This window comes from Oncorhynchus tshawytscha, linkage group LG13 (assembly GCF_018296145.1).
Source record: "Oncorhynchus tshawytscha isolate Ot180627B linkage group LG13, Otsh_v2.0, whole genome shotgun sequence".
Classification (NCBI taxonomy): Eukaryota; Metazoa; Chordata; class Actinopteri; order Salmoniformes; family Salmonidae; genus Oncorhynchus; species Oncorhynchus tshawytscha.
The window spans coordinates 95,246,267-95,270,135 of NC_056441.1; the positions used below are offsets into that span (position 1 = coordinate 95,246,267).

Below are 23,869 nucleotides of genomic sequence, written 5' to 3' on the forward strand. Positions count from 1 at the left end.
ATTCTAGTCAGCCCCCCTCAATTCGAATGACCTCATAACCAAGACTTTCTAGTCAACCCCCTCAATTAGAATGACCTGATAACCAAGACATTCTAGTCACCCCCCTCAATTAGAATGACCTGATAACCAAGACATTCTAGTCACCCCCCTCAATTAGAATGACCTCATAACCAAGACATTCTAGTCACCCCCTCAATTAGAATGACCTCATAACCAAGACATTCTAGTCACCCCCTTTATTAGAATGACCTCATTACCAAGACATTCTAGTCACCCCCTCAATTAGAATGACCTCATAACCAATACATTCTAGTCACCCCCCTCAATTAGAATGACCTCATAACCAAGACATTCTAGTCACCCCCTCAATTAGAATGACCTCATAACCAAGACATTCTAGTCACCCCCTCAATTAGAATGACCTGATAACCAAGACATTCTGGTCACCCCCTCAATTAGAATGACCTGATAACCAAGACATTCTAGTCAGCCCCCTCAATTAGAATGACCTCATAACCAAGACATTCTAGTCACCCCCTCAATTAGAATGACCTCATAACCAAGACATTCTAGTCACCCCCTCAATTAGAATGACCTCATAACCAAGACATTCTAGTCACCCCCTCAATTAGAATGACCTCATAACCAATACATTCTAGTCACCCCCTCAATTAGAATGACCTCATAACCAAGACATTCTAGTCACCCCCTCAATTAGAATGACCTCATAACCAATACATTCTAGTCACCCCCTCAATTAGAATGACCTGATAACCAAGACATTCTGGTCACCCCCTCAATTAGAATGACCTGATAACCAAGACATTCTAGTCAGCCCCCTCAATTAGAATGACCTCATAACCAAGACATTCTAGTCACCCCCTCAATTAGAATGACCTCATAACCAATACATTCTAGTCACCCCCCTCAATTAGAATGACCTCATAACCAAGACATTCTAGTCACCCCCTCAATTAGAATGACCTCATAACCAATACATTCTAGTCACCCCCTCAATTAAAATGACCTCATAACCAAGACATTCTAGTCACCCCCCTCAATTAGAATGACCTGATAACCAAGACATTCTGGACACCCCCCTCAATTAGAATGACCTGATAAAATAAAATATAATGTTATAGCTGTGTGAGAAGATGAACATACTCTTTATATGCCCTTGAACTTCACTTGATCTGCCCTACACCTGCCCGTGTCCTGTTCTACACCTGCCCGTGCCCTGTTCTACACCTGCCCTTGACCTGCCCTACACCTGCCCGTGTCCTGTTCTACACCTGCCCGTGCCCTGTTCTACACCTGCCCTTGACCTGCCCTACACCTGCCCTTGACCTGCCCTTGACCTGCCCTACACCTGCCCTACACCTGCCACACACCTGCCCCTGACCTGCCCTTGACCTGCACTTGACCTGCCCTTGACCTGCCCTACACCTGCACTTGACCTGCCCTTGACCTGCACTTGACCTGCCCTTGACCTTCCCTAGACCTGCACTTAACTTGCTTACTTTATTGTGAGGTCAGACACTATAGCATTCTAACCTTAGAAAACCTGTCAGGCCACTTAGCCAGGCTGTGTTTCTGTGAAAGTGTTGGAGATGTGATATATTCTATTCATAGAGATTTCCCCAGAAGGAACACACTGCCATAAAGCACACAGCCATATTGCTTTCATGTAACCAGAGATGCTGCTAGTGTACAGAGAAATAAATAAGTACAGTGCCTTCAGAAACTATCCTCACCCCTTGACTTTTTCAACATTTGTATGTGTTACAGCCTGAATTTAACATGGATTAAATGTAGATTTCTTTGTCAGTGGCCTACACATAAAACCCCATAATGTCAAACTGGAAAGATGTTTTTAGAAATTTGTACAAAAATGAATTTAAAATGAAAATCTGAAATGTCAATTAGTATTCAACCCCTTTGTTATAGCAAGCCAACATAAGTTCAGGAGTAAAAATGTGCTTAACAAGTCACATAATAAGTTGCATGGACTCACTTTGTGTGCCATAATTGTGTTTAACATAATTTTTTTATGACTACCTCATCTCTGTATCCCACACATAAGGTCCCTCAGTCGAGCAGTGAATTTCAAACATAGATTCAACCACAAAGACAAGGGAGGTTTTCCAATGCCTCGCAAAGCATATGAAAGCCATCTGCAGCTCTTCATATCATAGCTATCTGCAGCTCTTCATATCATATCTATCTGCAGCTCTTCATGTCAAATCTATCTGCAGCTATTCATGTCAAATCTATCTGCAGCTATTCATGTCATAGCTATCTGCAGCTCTACATATCCTGTCTATCTGCTGCTCTTCATATCGTGTCTATCTGCAGCTCTTCATATCCTATCTATCTGCAGCTCTTCATGTCAAATCTATCTGCAGCTATTCATGTCATAGCTATCTGCAGCTCTACATATCCTGTCTATCTGCTGCTCTTCATATCGTGTCTATCTGCAGCTCTTCATATCCTATCTATCTGCAGCTCTTCATGTCAAATATATCTGCAGCTCTTCATATCATATCTATCTGCAGCTCTTCATGACAAATCTATCTGCAGCTCTTCATATCCTGTCTATCTGCAGCTCTTCATATCCTATCTATCTGCAGCTCTTCATATCATAGCTATCTGCAGCTCTTCATATCATAGCTATCTGCAGCTCTTCATGACAAATCTATCTGCAGCTCTTCATATCCTGTCTATCTGCAGCTCTTCATATCCTATCTATCTGCAGCTCTTCATATCATAGCTATCTGCAGCTCTTCATATCATAGCTATCTGCAGCTCTTCATATCATAGCTATCTGCAGCTCTTCATGACAAATCTATCTGCAGCTCTTCATATCCTATCTATCTGCAGCTCTTCATATCCTATCTATCTGTAGCTCTTCATATCATAGCTATCTGCAGCTCTTCATATCATAGCTATCTGCAGCTCTTCATATCATAGCTATCTGCAGCTCTTCATATCATAGCTATCTGCAGCTCTTCATATCATAGCTATCTGCAGCTCTTTATCTGCTCCACAGCTACAGTTTCCCATGTGAGCGTTCTCCCGTGCTTACCTGAGCCTTTTGATGTCACTGTAGTAAATTGCTAATTGCCAGCCCTCAAAGGATTTCATTTGGAAGATGTTGTTCATTTGGAAAGCTTCTCCATCTGTTGAGGCTTTCTGACAACTGGGTTTGGCTTTGTGCACGTCAGGGAGGGATGTTCCTTCGTTGAGTTAAATCATCACAAAACCTGTTTTCATCTTTCTCCCACCCTAGATTCATACATTTCAAATAGTTATCAGTTAATCTGAGGCTTAACGTTGAAGTGAAGTTGAAATAATTATAAACCTAGATGGGAATTATTTTGAAAGAAAAATCCACACAATCCAAAAAGTTATTTACTTCACAGAAAGGTATATTTAAAAAAAAAAGAAGGGCATCGGCATTGAGACGTGGTGCATTCAAAACAAATTAATTAATTAACTAATTAACTAATTAGACCAGTAGAACTTTTTCATTTTATTTTTCCTTCACTTTTAATAAAAACCCTTGCCACCCTTTAATCACTTTGCTTATTTGATTTAAATCAAAGAAAGAACCTTGTTTCCAGCCTTGTTTTAAGACTAGCCCCTTTATGATGTTTTGATAGGAAATACATTTGTATTTTGCTATGATTGTTGCTTTTCAATAGTTTTTTCTTGGTGTTAAAATGACCCCCATTGGTAATCCAAGTTAGTGGCATGAGCGTTAATCACTTTGTTTGTTTTGTCCACGTTTATTATCGCTCTTTCCTTCCAGCCCGACCTCAGACCCGAATGACCTTGACCACGCCCACCATCGTGGCCCGCCCCCAGAAGCGGAAGATGACCGTGGCGACCTGCCTCTCGGCTAATGGAAAGCCTCAGAGTGTGATCAAGTGGGACACGAGGCTGAAGGGCGAAGCCACGTTCCAAGAGACGCAGAATGCCAACGGCACGGTGACCGTTAGGAGCAACTATGTGGTCGTGCCGAGCAGAGAGACACACAAACAGAAACTCACCTGCATCGTAACCTACAACAACGAGAGGATTACAGACAGTGTCGTGCTCAACGTGCAATGTGAGTTATCACAGTTATTTTCACGTCAATCAATCAACCAATCAATCAAATTTTCCCAAAGGGAAATGTGGTTTCTGGGCAGGATTTACATGATAAATACACTATATCATACAAAACACACTAGTCACAAAACAAAGCACATAACCTTTATTTAAACATGTATTTAACCTAACAGGCTGACTAAACCGCTCGCGTCAGTTCCATTTGTGACGTAGATCACGCTGCAAGTCCTGCCTCTCCCATCTCCTCATTGGTTTATAGAAGCAGGTACCCAGGTGCCATCTCCTCATTGGTTTATAGAAGCAGGTACCCAGGTCCCATCTCCTCATTGGTTTATAGAAGCAGGTACCCAGGTGCCATCTCCTCATTGGTTTATAGAAGCAGGTACCCAGGTGCCATCTCCTCATTGGTTTATAGAAGCAGGTACCCAGGTGCCATCTCCTCATTGGTTTATAGAAGCAGGTACCCAGGTGCCATCTCCTCATTGGTTTATAGAAGCAGGTACCCAGGTGCCATCTCCTCATTGGTTTATAGAAGCAGGTCCCCACGTGTCATCTCCTCATTGGTTTATAGAAGCAGGTACCCAGGTGCCATCTCCTCATTGGTTTATAGAAGCAGGTACCCAGGTGCCATCTCCTCATTGGTTTATAGAAGCAGGTACCCAGGTGCCATCTCCTCATTGGTTTATAGAAGCAGGTACCCAGGTGCCATCTCCTCATTGGTTTATAGAAGCAGGTACCCACGTGCCATCTCCTCATGGGTTTATAGAAGCAGGTACCCAGGTGCCATCTCCTCATTGGTTTATAGAAGCAGGTACCCAGGTGCCATCTCCTCATTGGTTTATAGAAGCAGGTCCCCACGTGTCATCTCCTCATGGGTTTATAGAAGCAGGTACCCAGGTGCCATCTCCTCATTGGTTTATAGAAGCAGGTACCCAGGTGCCATCTCCTCATTGGTTTATAGAAGCAGGTACCCAGGTGCCATCTCCTCATTGGTTTATAGAAGCAGGTACCCAGGTGCCATCTCCTCATTGGTTTATAGAAGCAGGTACCCAGGTGCCATCTCCTCATTGGTTTATAGAAGCAGGTACCCAGGTGCCATCTCCTCATTGGTTTATAGAAGCAGGTACCCCCCTGCCATCTCCTCATTGGTTTATACCCACGTGGGTGACTGAAAGACGAACGAGGTCAGTGGCGGTAATGCACCTAATATGCACCTAATTTATGAAAGTTGCCAACCGCAATATAAAGTCCAGAGAAGAAAAGGCCTGGAAGGAAGAGAGATGACTAGAAACGATTCAGTTGACAGTTTTATGTGTTTATTAATTCGCAGGGTAGAGGTCCTTGTGCATTTCAGGTAAAATAACAACTCAAGGTTTATATCCCAGGACAAATTATCTAGCAACAGCAGCTAACTAAAAAGGACAAATTAGCTAGCAACAGCAGCTAACTAAAAAGGACAAATTAGCTAGCAACAGCAAGCTAACTAGCTAAATTGCCATACATGTTTAATGATTTTCGACCTGTCCCCAAATTAATGTCATTGGTTCAGAGTTTGTTTTGATATTTTAACCTGTGTGTCGTGATCGCGTTTGGTGTGGGGGTACAAAATAAATGTATGCACGATGGCACGATGGCTCACGAGTCTCTTACTGGGGCATCTGCAAAGGTACCCTATTCCCTATTGTACTGCACTACTTTTGATCAATGCACTATGTCAGAGCCTATGGCTTTGTTGTCAAAATAATTTTTGTTAAATTATAGGGAGGTTCTATGTAGGGCACTATGTGGGGAATAGTGTGTCATTTCCTGGGCCAGCCAAGGTCTATCTGCTTCAATCAACAGCAGGAAGAGCTAGTCTACATGATTCATATCGTCTGTGAGTGGAAGTACATGATTCATATAGTCTGTGAGTGGAAGTACATGATTCATATCATCTTATAGAGGAAATATAGCAGTAGGGCTGAACTCAGATGATAGCTGTGGTGTCTCAACATGTAGAATCATCAGGACAGTAAATAAAGATATTCTGTTCAGGGAATTCAGGTCAGAGGCAATAGGACGGCCACCCACTGGTTTTAACTGTTCATCGTTCTATTCTGTTCTATTCTTCTGTTCTGTTCTATTCTGCTCTGTTCTCCTCTATTCTGTTCTACTCTATTCTGCTCTGCTCTGCTATATTCTGTTCTCCTCTATTCTGTTCTATTCTGTTCTATTCTTCTGTTCTCTTCTGCTCTATTCTGTTCTATTCCTCTATTCTGTTCTATTCTGTTCTCTTCTTCTATTCTGTTCTATTCTGTTCTATTCTGTTCTCTTCTTCTATTCTGTTCTATTCTGTTCTATTCTGTTCTCTTCTTCTATTCTGTTCTATTCTGTTCTCTTCTTCTATTCTGTTCTATTCTGTTCTATTCTGTTCTCTTCTTCTATTCTGTTCTATTCTGTTCTCTTCTTCTATTCTGTTCTATTCTGTTCTCTTCTTCTATTCTGTTCTATTCTGTTCTCTTCTTCTATTCTGCTCTATTCTGTTCTCTTCTTCTATTCTGTTCTATTCTGTTCTATTCTTCTGATCTCTTCTGCTCTATTCTGTTCTATTCTTCTGATCTCTTCTGCTCTATTCTGTTCTATTCTTCTATTCTGTTCTATTCTTCTGTTCTCTTCTGCTCTATTCTGTTCTATTCTTCTATTCTGTTCTATTCTATTCTGTTCTCTTCTTCTGTTCTGTTCTATTCTGTTCTCTTCTTCTGTTCTATTCTGTTCTATTCTTCTGTTCTGTTCTATTCTGCTTTTCTATTCTGTTCTGCTCTTCTGTTCTGCTCTGTTCTGTTATGTTCTATTCTGCTCTTCTGTTCTGCTCTGCTCTGTTCTGCTCCATTCTGTTCTATTCTGCTATGTTCTGTTCTATTCTCTATTCTGTTCTGCTCTGTTCTATTCTGGTCTATTCTGCTCTGTTCTGTTCCATTCTGCTCTTCTATTCTGCTCTGTTTTTTTCTGTTCTATTCTGGTCTATTCTGCTATGTTCTGTTCGGTTCTATTCTCTATTCTGTTCTGCTCTATTCTGATCTATTCTACGCTGTTCTATTCTTCTGTTCTGTTCTATTCTGCTCTTCTGTTCTGTTCTGCTCTTCTGTTCTGCTCTGTCCTGCTCTGTTCTGTTCTGCTCTGTTCTGCTCTATTCTGGTCTATTCTGCTCTGTTCTATTCTGCTCCTCTTTTCTGCTCTGTTCTATTCTGTTCTGCTCTGTTCTATTCTGCTATGTTCTATTATGTTCTGCTCTATTCTGTTCTGTGCTATTCTGTTCCGCTCTATTCTGTTCTATTCTGGTCTATTCTGCTATGTTCTGTTCTATTCTCTATTCTGTTCTGTTCTGCTCTATTCTGATCTATTCTATTCTGTTCTATTCTGCTCTGTTCTATTCTGTTCTGCTCTATTCTGTTCTGCTCTGTACTGTTTTAGTCTGTTCTGCTCTATTCTGTTCTATTCTGCTCTGTTCTATTCTGTTCTGTTCTATTCTCTATTCTGTTCTGCTCTGTTCTGTTCTGCTCTATTCTGGTCTATTCTGCTCTGTTCTATTCTGCTCCTCTTTTCTGCTCTGTTCTATTCTGTTCTGCTCTGTTCTATTCTGCTATGTTCTATTATGTTCTGCTCTATTCTGTTCTGTGCTATTCTGTTCCGCTCTATTCTGTTTTATTCTGCTCTTCTGTTCTGCTCTGTTCTTTTCTGTTCTATTCTGGTCTATTCTGCTATGTTCTGTTCTATTCTCTATTCTGTTCTGTTCTGCTCTATTCTGATCTATTCTGTTCTATTCTGCTCTGTTCTATTCTGTTCTGCTCTATTCTTTTCTGCTCTGTACTGTTTTAGTCTGTTCTGCTCTATTCTGTTCTATTCTGCTCTGTTCTATTCTGTTCTGTTCTATTCTCTATTCTGTTCTGCTCTGTACTGTTTTAGTCTGTTCTGCTCTATTCTGTTCTATTCTGCTCTGTTCTATTCTGTTCTGTTCTATTCTCTATTCTGTTCTGCTCTGTACTGTTTTAGTCTGTTCTGCTCTATTCTGTTCTATTCTGCTCTGTTCTATTCTGTTCTGTTCTATTCTCTATTCTGTTCTGCTCTGTTCTACTCTGGTCTATTCTGCTCTGTTCTGTTCTATTCTGCTCTTCTATTCTGCTATGTTTTGTTCTATTCTCTATTCTGTTCTGTTCTGCTCTATTCTGATCTATTCTACTCTGTTCTATTCTGCTCTTCTATTCTGTTCTATTCTGCTCTGTTTTATTCTGTTCTGTTCTGCTCTATTCTGTTCTGCTCTGTACTGTTTTAGTCTGTTCTGTTCTATTCTGCTCTGCTCTATTCTGTTATATTCTGCTCTTCTGCTCTGCTCTGTTCTATTCTGCTCTTTTCTGTTATGTTCCGCTCTGCTCTATACTTTTCTATTCTACTCTGTTCTGCCATGTTCTATTCTGTTCTGTTCTGGTCTATTCTGCTCTGTTCTGCTATGTTCTCCTCTGCTCTGTTCTGCTCCATTCTGTTCTGTTCTGCTCTGTTCTGCTATTTTCTATTCTGCTCTGTTCTATCCTGTTATTTTTTTGTTCTGCTCTGTTCTGCTCTATTATGATCTATTCTGCTCTGTTCTGTTATTTTCTGTTCTGCTCCATTCTGTTCTGTTCTGCTATGTTATTTTCTGTTCTGCTCCATTCTGTTCTGTCCTGCTCTGTTCTGTTATTTTCTGTTCTGCTCCATTCTGTTCTGTTCTGCTATGTTATTTTCTGTTCTGCTCCATTCTGTTCTGTCCTGCTCTGTTATTTTCTGTTCTGTTCTATTCTGCTCTGTTCTGCTCTGTTCTGCTCTGTTATTTTCTGTTCTGCTCCATTCTGTTCTGTCCTGTTCTGTTCTATTCTGCTCTGTTATTTTCTGTTCTGCTCTGTTCTGCTCTGTTCTGCTATGTTCTGCTCTGTTCTGCTATTTTCTATTCTGCTCTTTTCTGTTCTATTCTGTTCTGCTCTTTTCTGTTCTGCTCTATTCTGTTCTGTTCTGGTCTATTCTGCTCTGTTCTGTTCTGCTCTTCTGTTATTTTTTGTTCTGCTCTGTTCTGCTCTATTATGATCTATTCTGCTCTGTTCTGCTATTTTCTATTCTGCTCTGTTCTGCTCTGTTCTGTTCTGCTATGTTCTGTTCTATTCTGCTCTGTTCTATCCTGTTCTGCTCTGTTCTATTCTGCTATGTTCTGCTCTGTTCTGCTCCTTTCTGTTCTATTCTACTCTGTTCTGCTCTATTCTGTTCTGTTATTTTCTGTTCTGCTCCATTCTGTTCTGTTCTGCTATGTTATATTCTGCTATGTTCTGCTCTGTTCTGCTATTTTCTATTCTGCTCTGCTATGTTCTGCTCTGTTCTGCTATGTTCTGCTCTGTTCTATTCCGCTATGTTCTGCTCTTTTCTGTTCCTTTCTGCTCTGCTCTGCTCTGTTCTATTCTGTTCTGCTCTATTCTGTTCTGCTCTATTCTGTTCTGTTCTGCTATTTTCTATTCTGCTCTGTTCTGCTATGTTCTGCTCTGTTCTGCTATGTTCTGTTCTGCTTTTTTCTGCTCTGCTCGGTTCTATTCTATTCTGTTCTGCTCTATTCTGTTCTGTTCTGTTCTATTCTACTCTGTTCTATTCTGCTCTTCTATTCTGTTCTATTCTGCTCTGTTTTATTCTGTTCTGTTCTGCTCTGTACTGTTTTAGTCTGTTCTGTTCTGCTCTATTCTGTTCTAATCTGCTCTACTCTGTTCTGTTCTGCTCTTCTGCTCTGTTCTATTCTGCTCTATTCTGTTCTGCTCTATTCTGATCGATCCTGCTCTGCTTTATTCTTTTCTATTCTGCTCTGTTCTGTTCTGCTCTATTATGATCTATTCTGCTCTGTTCTGCTATTTTCTATTCTGCTCTGTTCTGTTCTGTTCTATTCTGCTCTGTTCTGCTCTTTTCTGTTCTGCTCTATTCTGTTCCGCTATGTTCTGCTCTGTTCTGCTATGTTCTGTTCTGCTCTGTTCTGCTATGTTCTGCTATGTTCTATTCTGCTTTTTTCTGCTCTGTTCTATTCCGCTATGTTCTGTTCTGCTATGTTCTGTTCTGGTATGTTCTGCTCTGTTCTGTTCTGTTATATTCTGCTCTGTTCCGCTCCATTCTGTTATTTTCTGCTCAATTCTGTTCTGCTCTATTCTGTTCTGCTCTATTCTGTTCTGCTCTATTCTGTTCTGCTCTATTCTGTTCTGCTCTATTCTGTTCTGCTCAGTTCTGGTCTGTTCTGTAGGTGGAGTGGTAACAATGATATATGAAATTAATTAATATGTTTTAGGGTATATCACCCAGCCCTAGTTCGAGGACATCCTGCTATTTACTGTTCTGCTCTGTTCTGTTCTGCAGGTGGTATAGTAACATGCTGTTATAGGACATCCTGTTATTTGCTGTTGTCATGAAATACATAATAACTCTGTGAATGTGGTGCTGCAGAGATTATATTATGGTGTTGTGTTGAAAAACTGTCTTTTAGATGCTGGCTGGTATTTTTACCAAAGCTTCCTGTTCACACTCAAACTGAAACATTATAAAATTAACAGTGGCCCTGAGGCTGGAACAGCTGGGGCTTCTGCTGACCGTCCCTATGTGGTGATCTCTAGAGGGTAGTGTGGTGATCTCTGGAGCATAGTGTGGTGTGGTGATCTGTAGAGGGTAGTGTGGTGATCTCTAGAGGGTAGTGTGGTGTGGTGATCTCTAGAGGGTAGTGTGGTGATCTCTATAGGGTAGTGTGGTGATCTCTAGGGGGTAGTGTGGCGATCTCTAGAGGGTAGTGCGGTGATCTCTAGGGGGTAGTGTGGTGATATCTAGAGGGTAGTGTGGTGATCTCTAGAGGGTAGTATGGTGATCTCTAGGGGGTAGTATGGTGATCTCTAGGGGGTAGTGTGGTGATCTCTAGAGGGTAGTGTGGTGTGGTGATATCTAGTGGGTAGTGTGGTGTTATGATCTCTAGAGGGTAGTGTGGTGATCTCTAGAGGGTGGTGTGGTGATCTCTAGGGGTGGTGTGGTGATATCTAGAGGGTGGTGTAGTGATAACTTGAGGGGGTAGTGTGGTGATCTCTAGAGGGTAGTGTGGTGATCTCTAGCGGGTAGTGTGGTGATATCTAGGGGTAGTGTGGTGTGGTGATCTCTATGGGGTAGTGTGGTGATCTCTAGAGGGTGGTGTGGTGATCTCTAGAGGGTAGTGTGGTGATCTCTATAGGGTAGTGTGGTGATCTCTAGGGGGTAGTGTGGCGATCTCTAGAGGGTAGTGTGGTGATCTCTAGGGGGTAGTGTGGTGATATCTAGAGGGTAGTGTGGTGATCTCTAGAGGGTGGTGTGGTGATCTCTAGAGGGTAGTGTGGTGATCTCTAGAGGGTGGTGTGGTGATCTCTAGAGGGTAGTGTGGTGATCTCTATAGGGTAGTGTGGTGATCTCTAGGGGGTAGTGTGGCGATCTCTAGAGGGTAGTGTGGTGATCTCTGGAGCATAGTGTGGTGTGGTGATCTGTAGAGGGTAGTGTGGTGATCTCTAGAGGGTAGTGTGGTGTGGTGATCTCTAGAGGGTAGTGTGGTGATCTCTATAGGGTAGTGTGGTGATCTCTAGGGGGTAGTGTGGCGATCTCTAGAGGGTAGTGCGGTGATCTCTAGGGGTAGTGTGGTGATATCTAGAGGGTAGTGTGGTGATCTCTAGAGGGTAGTATGGTGATCTCTAGGGGTAGTGTGGTGATCTCTAGAGGGTAGTGTGGTGTGGTGATATCTAGTGGGTAGTGTGGTGTTATGATCTCTAGAGGGTAGTGTGGTGATCTCTAGAGGGTGGTGTGGTGATCTCTAGGGGGTGGTGTGGTGATATCTAGAGGGTGGTGTAGTGATAACTTGAGGGGGTAGTGTGGTGATCTCTAGAGGGTAGTGTGGTGATCTCTAGCGGGTAGTGTGGTGATATCTAGGGGTAGTGTGGTGTGGTGATCTCTATGGGGTAGTGTGGTGATCTCTAGAGGGTGGTGTGGTGATCTCTAGAGGGTAGTGTGGTGATCTCTATAGGGTAGTGTGGTGATCTCTAGGGGTAGTGTGGCGATCTCTAGAGGGTAGTGTGGTGATCTCTAGGGGTAGTGTGGTGATATCTAGAGGGTAGTGTGGTGATCTCTAGAGGGTGGTGTGGTGATCTCTAGAGGGTAGTGTGGTGATCTCTAGAGGGTGGTGTGGTGATCTCTAGAGGGTAGTGTGGTGATCTCTATAGGGTAGTGTGGTGATCTCTAGGGGGTAGTGTGGCGATCTCTAGAGGGTAGTGTGGTGATCTCTAGGGGGTAGTGTGGTGATATCTAGAGGGTAGTGTGGTGATCTCTAGAGGGTAGTATGGTGATCTCTAGCGGGTAGTGTGGTGATATCTAGGGGGTAGTGTGGTGTGGTGATCTCTATGGGGTAGTGTGGTGATCCCTAGAGGGTGGTGTGGTGATATCTAGAGGGTAGTGTGGTGATATCTAGAGGGTAGTGTGGTGTGGCGATCCCTAGAGGGTAGTGTGGTGTGGTGATATCTAGAGGGTAGTGTGGTGTTATGATCTCTTGAGGGTGGTGTGGTGATCTCTAGAGGGTAGTGTGGTGATCTCTAGAAGGTTGTGTGATGATCTCTAGGGGTTCGTGTGGTGATCTCTAGAGGCTCGTAGGGTGATCTCTAGAGGGTGATGTGGTGTGGGGATATCTAGAGGGTAGTGTGGTGATCTCTAGAGGGTAGTGTGGTTTGGTGATATCTAGGGGTTAGTGTGGTGATCTCTAGAGGGTTGTGTGGGGTGGTGATATCTAGAGGGTAGTGTGGTGATCTCTAGAGGGTAGTGTGGTTTGGTGATATCTAGAGGGTAGTGTGGTGTGGTGATATCTAGAGGGTAGTGTGGTGTGGTGATATCTAGAGGGTAGTGTGGTGATATCTAGAGGGTAGTGTGGTTTGGTGATTTCTAGAGGGTACTGTGGTGTGGTGATTTCTAGAGGGTACTGTGGTGTGGTGATATCTAGAGGGTAGTGTGGTGTGGTGATATCTAGAGGGTAGTGTGGTGTGGTGATATCTAGAGTGTAGTGTGGTGATATCTAGAGGGTAGTGTGGTGTGGTGATCCCTAGAGGGTGGTGTGGTGATCTCTAGACGGTGGTATGGTGTTGTGATATCTAGAGGGTAGTGTGGTGATATCTAGAGGGTAGTGTGGTGTGGCGATCCCTAGAGGCTAGTGTGGTGTGGTGATATCTAGAGGGTAGTGTGGTGTTATGATCTCTAGAGGGTGGTGTGGTGATATCTAGAGGGTGGTGTGATGATCTCGAGAGGGTAGTGTGGTGATCTCTAGGAGGTTGTGTGATGATCTCTAGGGGTTCGTGTGGTGATCTCTAGAGGGTAGTAGGGTGATATCTAGAGGGTGGTTTTGTGATATCTAGAGGGTAGTGTGGTGATATCTAGAGGGTAGTGTGGTTTGGTGATATCTAGAGGGTAGTGTGGTGATATGTAGAGGGTAGTGTGGTGTGGTGATATCTAGAGGGTAGTGTGGTGTGGTGATATCTAGAGGGTAGTGTGGTGATCTCTAGAGGGTGGTGTGGTGTGGTGATATCTAGAGGGTAGTGTGGTTTGGTGATATCTAGAGGGTAGTGTGGTGTGGTGATATGTAGAGGGTAGTGTGGTGTGGTGATATCTAGAGGGTAGTGTGGTTTGGTGATATGTAGAGGGTAGTGTGGTGATGTCTAGATGGTGGTGTGGTGTGGTGATATCTAGAGGGTAGTGTGGTGATATATAGAGGGTAGTGAGTGGATCTCTAGAGGGTAGTGTTGTGATATCTAGAGGGTAGTGTGGTGATATCTAGAGGGTAGTGTGGTTTTGTGATATCTAGGGGTTAGTGTGGTGATCTCTAGAGGGTATTAGGGTGATCTCTAGAGGGTTGTGTGGGGTGGTGATATCTAGAGGGTAGTGTGGTGATCTCTAGAGGGTAGTGTGGTTTGGTGATATCTAGAGGGTAGTGTGGTGATATGTAGAGGGTAGTGTGGTGTGGTGATATCTAGAGGGTGGTGTGGTGTGGTGATATCTAGAGGCTAGTGTGGTGTGGTGATCTCTAGAGGGTGGTGTGGTGATATCTAGAGGGTAGTGTTGTGATCTCTAGAGGGTAGTGTGGTGATCTCTAGAGGTTGGTGTGGTGTGGTGATATCTAGAGGGTAGTGTGGTGATATCTAGAGGGTAGTGTAGTTATCTTTAGAGGGTAGTGTGGTGATATCTAGAGGGTAGTGTGGTGATATGTAGAGGGCAGTGTAGTTATCTCTAGATGGTAGTGTGTGGATCTCTAGAGGGCAGTGTAGTGGTCTCTAGAGGGTGGTGTGGTGTGGTGATCTCTAGAGGGCAGTGTGGTGTTATGATCTCTAGAGGGCAGTGTGGTGTGGTGATATCTAGAGGGTAGTGTGGTGATCTCTAGAGGGTGGTGTGGTGTGGTGATATCTAGAGAGTAGTGTGGTGATCTCTAGTGGGTAGTGTCATTATCTCTAGTGGGTAGTGTCATGATCTCTAGAGGTTAGTGTGGCTATCTCTAGCGGGTAGTGTGGTGATATCTAGGGGGTAGCGTGGTGTGGTGATCTCTATAGGGTAGTGTGGTGTGGTGATATCTAGAGGGTAGTGTGGTGTTATGATCTCTAGAGGGTGGTGTGGTCATATCTAGAGGGTGGTGTGGTGATCTCGAGAGGGTGGTGTGGTGATCTCTAGGGGGTGGTGTGGTGATCTCTAGGGGGTGGTGTGGTGATAACTTGAGGGGGTAGTGTGGTGATCTCTAGAGGGTAGTGTGGTGATCTCTAGCGGGTAGTGTGGTGATATCTAGGGGGTAGTGTGGTGTGGTGATCTATATAGGGTGGTATGGTGATCTCTAGAGGGTGGTGTGGTGATCTCTAGAGGGTGGTGTGGTGTGGTGATATCTAGAGGGTAGTGTGGTGATATCTAGAGGGTAGTGTGGTGTGGCGATCCCTAGAGGGTAGTGTGGTGTGGTGATATCTAGAGGGTAGTGTGGTGTTATGATCTCTAGAGGGTGGTGTGGTGATATCTAGAGGGTGGTGTGGTGATCTCTAGGGGTTCGTGTGGTGATCTCTAGAGGGTAGTAGGGTGATGTCTAGAGGGTGGTGTGGTGTGGTGATGTCTAGAGGGTGGTGTGGTGTGGTGATATCTAGAGGGTAGTGTGGTGTGGTGATATCTAGAGGCTAGTGTGGTGTGGTGATATCTAGAGGCTAGTGTGGTGTGGTGATCTCTAGAGGGTGGTGTGGTGATATCTAGAGGGTGGTGTGGTGTGGTGATATCTAGAGGGTAGTGTGGTGATATCTAGAGGGTAGTGTAGTTATCTTTAGAGGGTAGTGTGGTGATATCTAGATGGTAGTGTGGTGATATCTAGAGGGCAGTGTAGTTATCTCTAGAGGGTAGTGTGGTGATCTCTAGAGGGCAGTGTGGTGATGTCTAGATGGTGGTGTGGTGTGGTGATATCTAGAGGGTAGTGTGGTGATATCTAGAGGGTAGTGTGGTTTTGTGATATCTAGGGGTTAGTGTGGTGATCTCTAGAGGGTTTTAGGGTGATCTCTAGAGGGTGGTGTGCTGTGGTGATATCTAGGGGGTTGTGTGGTGTGGTGATATCTAGAGGGTAGTGTGGTGTGGTGATATCTAGAGGGCTGTGTGGTGATATCTAGAGGGTAGGGGGTGATCTCTAGAGGGTAGTGTGGTGATCTCTAGAGGGTAGTGTGGTGATATATAGAGGCCAGTGTAGTTATCTCTAGAGGGCAGTGTAGTCATCTCTAGAGGGTAGTGTGGTGATCTCTAGAGGGCAGTGTAGTTATCTCTAGAGGGCAGTGTAGTCATCTCTAGAGGGTAGTGTGGTGATCTCTAGAGGTGGGTGTGGTGATATCTAGAGGGTAGTGTGGTTATCTCTAGAGGGTGGTGTGGTTTGGTGATATCTAGAGGGTAGTGTGGTTTTGTGATATCTAGAGGGTAGTGTGGTGATCTCTAGAGGGTTGTGTGGGGTCGTGATATCTAGAGGGTAGTGTGGTGATCTCTAGAGGGTAGTGTGGTTTGGTGATATCTAGAGGGTAGTGTGGTTTGGTGATATGTAGAGGGTAGTGTGGTGTGGTGATATCTAGAGTGTGGTGTGGTGATATCTAGAGGGTAGTGTGGTGTGGTGATCTCTAGAGGGTAGTGTGGTGTGGTAATATCTAGAGGGTAGTGTGGTGTGGTGACCTCTAGAGGGTGGTGTGGTGATCTCTAGAGGGTGGTGTTTTGTGGTGATATCTAGAGGGTAGTGTGGTGATATCTAGAGGGTAGTGTGGTGATATCTAGAGGGTAGTGTTGTGATATCTAGAGGGTAGTGTGGTGATATCTGGAGGGTAGTGTGGTGATCTCTAGAGGTGGGTGTGGTGATATCTAGAGGGTAGTGTGGTGTGGTGATATCTAGAGGGTAGTGTGGTGTTATGATCTCTAGAGGGTGGTGTGGTCATATCTAGAGGGTGGTGTGGTGATCTCGAGAGGGTGGTGTGGTGATCTCTAGGGGGTGGTGTGGTGATCTCTAGGGGGTGGTGTGGTGATAACTTGAGGGGGTAGTGTGGTGATCTCTAGAGGGTAGTGTGGTGATCTCTAGCGGGTAGTGTGGTGATATCTAGGGGTAGTGTGGTGTGGTGATCTATATAGGGTGGTATGGTGATCTCTAGAGGGTGGTGTGGTGATCTCTAGAGGGTGGTGTGGTGTGGTGATATCTAGAGGGTAGTGTGGTGATATCTAGAGGGTAGTGTGGTGTGGCGATCCCTAGAGGGTAGTGTGGTGTGGTGATATCTAGAGGGTAGTGTGGTGTTATGATCTCTAGAGGGTGGTGTGGTGATATCTAGAGGGTGGTGTGGTGATCTCTAGGGGTTCGTGTGGTGATCTCTAGAGGGTAGTAGGGTGATCTCTAGAGGGTGGTGTGGTGTGGTGATGTCTAGAGGGTGGTGTGGTGTGGTGATATCTAGAGGGTAGTGTGGTGTGGTGATATCTAGAGGCTAGTGTGGTGTGGTGATATCTAGAGGCTAGTGTGGTGTGGTGATCTCTAGAGGGTGGTGTGGTGATATCTAGAGGGTGGTGTGGTGTGGTGATATCTAGAGGGTAGTGTGGTGATATCTAGAGGGTAGTGTAGTTATCTTTAGAGGGTAGTGTGGTGATATCTAGAGGGTAGTGTGGTGATATCTAGAGGGCAGTGTAGTTATCTCTAGAGGGTAGTGTGTGGATCTCTAGAGGGGAGTGTAGTGATCTCTAGATTGTTGTGTGGTGATCTCTAGAGGGCAGTGTGGTGATGTCTAGATGGTGGTGTGGTGTGGTGATATCTAGAGGGTAGTGTGGTGATATCTAGAGGGTAGTGTGGTTTTGTGATATCTAGGGGTTAGTGTGGTGATCTCTAGAGGGTTTTAGGGTGATCTCTAGAGGGTGGTGTGCTGTGGTGATATCTAGGGGGTTGTGTGGTGTGGTGATATCTAGAGGGTAGTGTGGTGTGGTGATATCTAGAGGGCTGTGTGGTGATATCTAGAGGGTAGGGGGTGATCTCTAGAGGGTAGTGTGGTGATCTCTAGAGGGTAGTGTGGTGATATATAGAGGCCAGTGTAGTTATCTCTAGAGGGCAGTGTAGTCATCTCTAGAGGGTAGTGTGGTGATCTCTAGAGGGCAGTGTAGTTATCTCTAGAGGGCAGTGTAGTCATCTCTAGAGGGTAGTGTGGTGATCTCTAGAGGTGGGTGTGGTGATATCTAGAGGGTAGTGTGGTTATCTCTAGAGGGTGGTGTGGTTTGGTGATATCTAGAGGGTAGTGTGGTTTTGTGATATCTAGAGGGTAGTGTGGTGATCTCTAGAGGGTTGTGTGGGGTCGTGATATCTAGAGGGTAGTGTGGTGATCTCTAGAGGGTAGTGTGGTTTGGTGATATCTAGAGGGTAGTGTGGTTTGGTGATATGTAGAGGGTAGTGTGGTGTGGTGATATCTAGAGTGTGGTGTGGTGATATCTAGAGGGTAGTGTGGTGTGGTGATCTCTAGAGGGTAGTGTGGTGTGGTAATATCTAGAGGGTAGTGTGGTGTGGTGACCTCTAGAGGGTGGTGTGGTGATCTCTAGAGGGTGGTGTTTTGTGGTGATATCTAGAGGGTAGTGTGGTGATATCTAGAGGGTAGTGTGGTGATATCTAGAGGGTAGTGTTGTGATATCTAGAGGGTAGTGTGGTGATATCTGGAGGGTAGTGTGGTGATCTCTAGAGGGCAGTGTGGTGTGGTGATATCTAGAGGGTAGTGTGGTGTGGTGATATCTAGAGGGTAGTGTGGTGTGGTGATATCTAGAGGGTAGTGTGGTGTGGTGATCTCTAGAGGGTGGTGTTTTGTGGCGATATCTAGAGGGTAGTGTGGTGATATCTAGAGGGTAGTGTGATGATATCTAGAGGGTAGTGTTGTGATCTCTATAGGGTAGTGTGGCGATCTCTAGAGGGTGGTGTGGTGTGGTGATATCTAGAGGGTAGTGTGGTGATATCTAGAGGGTAGTGTAGTTTTCTCTAGAGGGTAGTGTGGTGATATCTAGAGGGTAGTGTGGTGATCTCTAGAGGGTAGTGTGGTGATCTCTAGAGGGTAGTGTGGTGATATCTGTAGGGTAGTGTGGTGATCTCTAGAGGGTAGTGTGGTGATATCTAGAGGGTGGTGTGGTGATCTCTTGAGGGTGGTGTGGTGATCTCTAGAGGGTTGTGTGGTGATCCTCTAGAGAAAAGGATGAAAAGGAAAATATGTGGGCTAATACAATTGGTAACAAGGCTCGTGTCAGCGTTTTGGAATGAGAAACATACTGTACTATTCTGACACCATCTCTCTCTCTCTGACAGATGAACCGGAGGTGAAGATCGAGGGCTTCGATGGTAACTGGTACCTGGACCGTCAGGATGTCAGCCTCACCTGCAAAGCTGACGCTAACCCTCCTGTTACCGTCTACCAGTGGAAAGTGTAAGTCTTCTTTCGACCTTCTGTTCACAGGTCCAGGTTGTCTGTTTGAAATGGGTAGGGGGTACAAAGAAAGCTTGAAGTGTAGGTAACATACATTCTACAAAACTTGTTCAAGACTTAAAGACTTAAAAACACGAGCAATGAACAATAGACCGGTGGAAATCTGTTTCCAATTTGAGGTATTTGAAATATTTGGTTCCAACCACCGTGTCTTTGAGACTCAAAGTAGGTGAATGGATGATCTCCACATGTGGTTCCCACCGTGAAGCATGGAGGAGGAGGTGTGGGGGTGCTTTGTTGGTGACACTGTCTGTGATTTATTTAGAATTCAAGGCACACTTAACCAGCATGGCTACCACCACATTCTGTAGCAATATGCCATCCCATCTGGTTTGCGCTTAGTGGGACTATCATTTGTTTTTTATCAGGACAATGACCCAACACACCTACAGGCTGTGTAAGGGCTATTTGACCAAGGAGAGGGTTGGAGTGCTTTACCAGATGACCTGGCCTCCACAATCACCTGACCTAAACCCAATTGGGATGGTTTGGGATGAGTTGAACTGCAGTGAAGGAAAAGCAGCCAACAAGTGCTCAGCATATGTGGGATCTCCTTCGGGAGTGTTGGAAAAGGATACCAGGTTAAACTGGTTGAGAGAATGCCAAGAGTGTGCAAAGCTGTCATCAAGGCAAAGGGTGGCTACTTTGAAGAATCTAAAATATATTTTGATTTGTTTAACACTTTTGTGTTTAATGCATAGTTTTGATGTCTTCATTATTATTCTGCAATGTAGAAAATAGTTTTTAAAAAAGAAAGAAAACCCCTGGAATGAGTAGGTGCTCTAAAACCTTTGACTGGTACTGTATATCATGTGAAACGGGCCCACGGTTTGGAATTCATAATAGTTGAACAAGTGGTCTGAAATGAATGGATTTATTAATTCTGTGTTTTAAAAGCATACGCCGTTCTCAAAAACCCTGTTCAAGACTTAATGCACCTCTCCGCTGCAATGAAACTGACACAACTCAATTGTGTTATATGAGAGGTCTGGTGAACCTAATGTATTCTTCTTTGGTTCTCCAAACAGGGTTTAAAAACATAAAGCAATAAGATGTATTTTCCCCCACTTGCCGTATCGATCAGTGTTTCATTCATTCATCTCAGTTTGTTTACACATCAATATAGTGATGATTAGGCTTGGAGATGGAGGCTTAGGCACAATGAGACACACACATTATTATCTGCAGCAAGCATGGGCAACACGGTGACAGTTAGACTAGTACCAACAGTATATAGTCTCTTTTATATACAGTATATAGTCTCTTTTATCTACAGTATCTAGTCTATTTTATCTACAGTATCTAGACTATTTTATCTACAGTATCTTCTCTATTTTATCTACAGTATCTAGTCTATTTTATCTACAGTATCTAGACTATTTTATCTACAGTATCTAGTCTATTTTTTTCTACAGTATATAGTCTCTTATCTACAGAATCTTCTCTATTTTATCTACAGTATCTTCTCTATTTTATCTACAGTATCTGGTCTATTTTTTCTACAGTATTTAATCTATTTTATCTACAGTATCTAATCTATTTTATCTACATTATCTAATCTATTTTATTTACAGTATCTAGTCTATTTTATCTACATTATCTAATCTATTTTATCTACAGTATATCTCTTATCTACAGTATCTAGTCTATTTTTCTACAATATATAGTCTCTTATCTATAGTTTATAGTCTTATCTACAGTATCTAGTCTATTTTTTCTACAATATATAGTCTATTATCTATAGTTTATAGTCTTATCTACAGTATCTAGTCTATTTTTTTCTACAATATATAGTCTCTTATCTATAGTTTATAGTCTTATCCACAGTATCTAGTCTATATCCATTCTATAAAAATGTGAAAAGTGGTGTGTGCATATGGTGAAGTGGTGTGTGCATATGGTGAAGTGGTGTGTGCATATGGTGAAGTGGTGTGTGCATATGGTAAAGTGGTGTGTGCATATGGTGAAGTGGTGTGTGCATATGGTGAAGTGGTGTGTGCATATGGTGAAGTGGTGTGTGCATATGGTGAAGTGGTGTGTGCATATGGTGAAGTGGTGTGTGCATATGGTGAAGTGGTGTGTGCATATGGTGAAGTGGTGCGTGCATATGGTGAAGTGGTGCGTGCATATGGTGAAGTGGTGTGTGCATATGGTGAAGTGGTGTGTGCATATAGTGAAGTGGTGTGTGCATATGGTGAAGTGGTCCATGCATATGTATTCACCCCCTTTGCTATGAATTCCCTACATAAGATCTGGTGCAACCAATTACCTTCAGAAGTCACATAATTAGTTCAATAAAGTCCACCTGTGTGCAATCTAAGTGTCACATGATCTGTCACATGATGTCAGTATATATACACCTGTCCTGAAAGGCCCCAGAGTCTGCAACACCACTCAGCAAGGGGCACCACCAAGCAAGCGGCACCATGAAGACCAAGGAGCTCTCCAAATAGGTCAGTGACAAAGTTGTGGAGAAGTACAGATCAGGGTTGGGTTATTAAAAAAATATCTGAAACTTTGAACATCCCACGGAGCACCATTAAATCCATTATAAAAAATGTAAAGAATATGGTGCCACAACAAAAATGCCAAGAGAGGGTCGCCCACCAAAACTCACAGACCAGGCAAGGAGGGCATTAATCAGAGAGTTAACAAAGAGACCAAAGATAACCCCAAAGGAGCTACAGAGCTCCACTGCGGAGTTTGGAGTATCTCTGACCATAGGACCACTTTAAGCCGTACACTCCACAGAGCTGGGCTTTATAAGAAAACACGTTTGCTGTTCACCAAAAGGCAGGTGGGAGACTCCCCAAACATATCGAAGAAGGTAATCTGGTAAGATGAGACTAAAATGTAGCATTTTGGCCATCAAGGAAAACACTATGTCTGCCGTAAACCCAATACCTAACATCACTCCGAGAACACCATCCCCACAGTGAAGCATGGTAGCGGCAGGATCATGCTTTGGGCATGTTTTTCATCGGCAGGGACTGGGAAACTGATTAGAATTGAAGGAATGATGGATGACACTAAATACAGGGAAATTATTGATGGATACCTGTTTCAGTCTTCCAGAGATTTGAGACTGGGACTGAGGTTCACCTTCCAGCAGGATAATGACCCTAAGCATACTGTTAAAGCAACACTCGAGTGCTTTAAGGGGAAACATTTAAATGTCTTGGAATGGCCTAGTCAACGCCCAGACCTCAATCCAATTGAGAATCTGTGGTGTGACTTTAAAATTGCTGTACACCAGCAGAACCCATCCAACTTGTAGGAGCTGGAGCAGTTTTGCCTTGAAGAATGGGCAAAAATCCCAGTGGCTAGATGTGCCAAGCTTATAGAGACATACCCCAAGAGACTTGCAGCTGTAATTGCTGGAAAAGGTGGCTCTACAAAGTATTGACATTGTGTGGGGGGGGTGAATAGTTATGCACGCTCAAGTTTGCTGGGTTTTTTTTGTCCATTGTTTTGTCCATATATATTATCTGCAGTTTATAATCTCTTATCTACATTATCTAGTCTCCTTTATCTCTTTTATCTACAGTATCTCATCTATTGTATCTACAGTATATAGTCTTTGTTTCTACATTATCTAATCTGTGTTATCTACAGTATCTAATCTATTTTATCTTCAGTATATTTTTTATCTACACTATCTAGTCTCTTTTATCTGCATTATATATTTTATCTACAGTATCTGGACTCTTTTGTCTGCAGTTTAGTCTCTTATCTACAATGTATGTTCTCTCTTATCTACAGTATCTAGTCTATTTTATTGACAGTGTCTAATGTATTTTATTCACAATATATATTTTGTGTACAATATCTAGTCTCTTTTATCTACCATCCAGAAGGCGAGGTCAGTGCAGGTGAATCAAAGCTGGGACCGAGAGACTGAAAAACAGCTTATATCTCAAGGCCATCAGACTGTTAAACAGCCACCACTAACATTGAGTGGCTGCTGCCAACACACTGACTCAACTCCAGCCACCTTAATATTTAAAAATTGGATGTAATAAATGTGTCACTTTAAACAATGCCACTTTATATAATGTTTACATAACCTACATTACTCATCTCATATGTATATACTGTACTCTATACTATCTACTGCATCTTGCCTATGCCGTTCGGCCATCGCTCATTCATCTATTTATATGTATATATTCTTATTCACCCCTTTAGATGTGTGTGTATTAGGTAGTTGTTGTGAAATTGTTAGATTACTTGTTAGATATTACTGCATTGTCAGAACTAGAAGCATTTCGCTACACTCGCATTAACATCTGCTAACCATGTGTATGTGACCATTAACATCTGCTAACCATGTGTATGTGACCAATAACATCTGCTAACCATGTGTATGTGACCATTAACATCTGCTAACCATGTGACCATTAACATCTGCTAACCATGTGACCAATAACATCTGCTAACCATGTGTATGTGACCATTAACATCTGCTAACCATGTGTATGTGACCATTAACATCTGCTAACCATGTGTATGTGACCATTAACATCTGCTAACCATGTGTATGTGACCAATAACATCTGCTAACCATGTGTATGTGACCAATAACATCTGCTACCCATGTGTATGTGACCAATAACATCTGCTAACCATGTGACCATTAACATCTGCTAACCATGTGTATGTGACCAATAACATCTGCTACCCATGTGTATGTGACCATTAACATCTGC

The 23,869-nt window shown here is 43.3% G+C and overlaps 1 protein-coding gene across 1 annotated transcript in view; it reads left to right on the forward strand.

Annotated features, from left to right (window-relative positions):
• The window catches only part of LOC112238700 (nectin-1), a 160,638-nt gene that overhangs the window by 94,053 nt on the left and 42,716 nt on the right, over nt 1-23,869 (forward strand). The window contains exons 3-4 of the mRNA XM_042296551.1: nt 3,812-4,111; nt 18,983-19,100. Of these exons, the coding sequence (XP_042152485.1) occupies nt 3,812-4,111; nt 18,983-19,100 (418 nt within the window). The remainder of the gene's footprint in view (nt 1-3,811; nt 4,112-18,982; nt 19,101-23,869) is intronic.